The sequence below is a fragment of the Palaemon carinicauda genome, chromosome 15 (genome assembly GCF_036898095.1).
Source record: "Palaemon carinicauda isolate YSFRI2023 chromosome 15, ASM3689809v2, whole genome shotgun sequence".
NCBI lineage: Eukaryota > Metazoa > Arthropoda > Malacostraca > Decapoda > Palaemonidae > Palaemon > Palaemon carinicauda.
This window is the reverse complement of record NC_090739.1, coordinates 75,327,507-75,328,768: the sequence shown is the minus strand read 5'-3', so window position 1 is coordinate 75,328,768 and position 1,262 is coordinate 75,327,507. Positions and strand designations below refer to the sequence as shown.

Genomic DNA, 1,262 nt, shown 5'->3' with positions numbered 1-1,262 from the left:
CTTGGGCAGCGTTTCGAGGGTGTTCAACTGTCTGTCGTCGGGGCTGGTTGCAGCGAGCGGAAGAAGGCTTGTTTTGGGGCAGCACTCGGGTATGCCCCTTTTCTGTATTTGGGGCATCGTTGTCATCCACCAACAGGAATATGGGCTTCAGCCTGTCGATGGTGACCCAGACTTCTTGGCCGTGGATCATGAGGTAGTATGCCTTGGGGGAGGTCTTCATGACGCGGTATGAGCCCCGGTATGGCCGCATCAGGGGGGGTCGATGTGCGTCATTCCTGACGAAGATGTAGCTACAGGTGTCCAGGCCCTTCAGTTTGAAACACTTGGTCCTGTTGGTGAAGGTCCTTACACAAGGCGTGAATTTCCCAGCAACCTCACAAAGCCTCGTGATCGGAGTGTCTTGGTTGCTGTTGTTTGTTGGGAAGAACTCCCCAGGTACGGCAAGTATCTCGCCATACACTTTCTTCGTCGGGGAAACCTCGCCTTTTGCTCTGGTGGCAGTCCTGAGGCCGAGGAGAAGCCATGGTAGTTGTGATTTCCAGTTTTCATCAGTGCAGCGGGCCATGAGGGAAGCTTTCATTGAGCAGTGGACCCTCTCTACCATGCCGTTGACCATGGGGTTGTAGGTCGTCATGCTCTGAAGGGATGTTCCTAGTAGGCGAGCTAGGGAGGCCCACAGCTCGGACACTAATGCTGGCCCGCGGACTATCGTGATGTTGTCGGGTACTTTGAAACGGCTGATCCAACTTGACAGGAGTCTTTTGTGCAAGCATTGGTTGTGGCTTCCGTCATAGGGGTAGGCTTCTGGTTACCTGGTGGATCGGTCTATAATTGTGAGGAGGTACCTGGCATCTCCAGACTGTGGGAGGGGTCCCATGATGTCGACGTGTATGTGCCCGAAGCGGATCTTCAGTTAAGGGAAGTCTCCGACACTGGATTCCGTGTGACGACTAATTTTGCTGGTATGGCACACGATGCACGTCCTGGCTCATTCACGTGAATCCTTTTTTATGCCGTGCCAGACAAATTTTCCAGTCATCAGCCGGGCCGTTGTTCATCCAGAGGGGTGCAATAGTCGATGGATGATCTTAAACACCTGTTTCCACGAGGAGGCAGGTACCCAGGGACGAGGGCGATCGGTACTGGTATCACAGAGGAGTGTTGTGCCTATCAGATCCAATGGGATGTCCTCCAGTTTCAGCGAAGTGGGCATCGTGCGGTACGCTGCTGTCTCTGGGTAAGCGGCTTGTTCTCGGGCAAAA

General features: G+C 54.0%; 1 protein-coding gene across 1 annotated transcript in view; it reads right to left on the bottom strand.

Annotated features, from left to right (window-relative positions):
- The window catches only part of LOC137654015 (uncharacterized), a 741-nt gene extending 107 nt beyond the window's left edge, over positions 1–634 (bottom strand). Inside the window, exon 1 of the mRNA XM_068387648.1 lies at positions 1–634. This exon is cut by the window's left edge and continues 107 nt beyond it. Within this exon, the coding sequence (XP_068243749.1) occupies positions 1–634 (634 nt within the window).
- Positions 635–1,262: the final 628 nt, after the last annotated feature.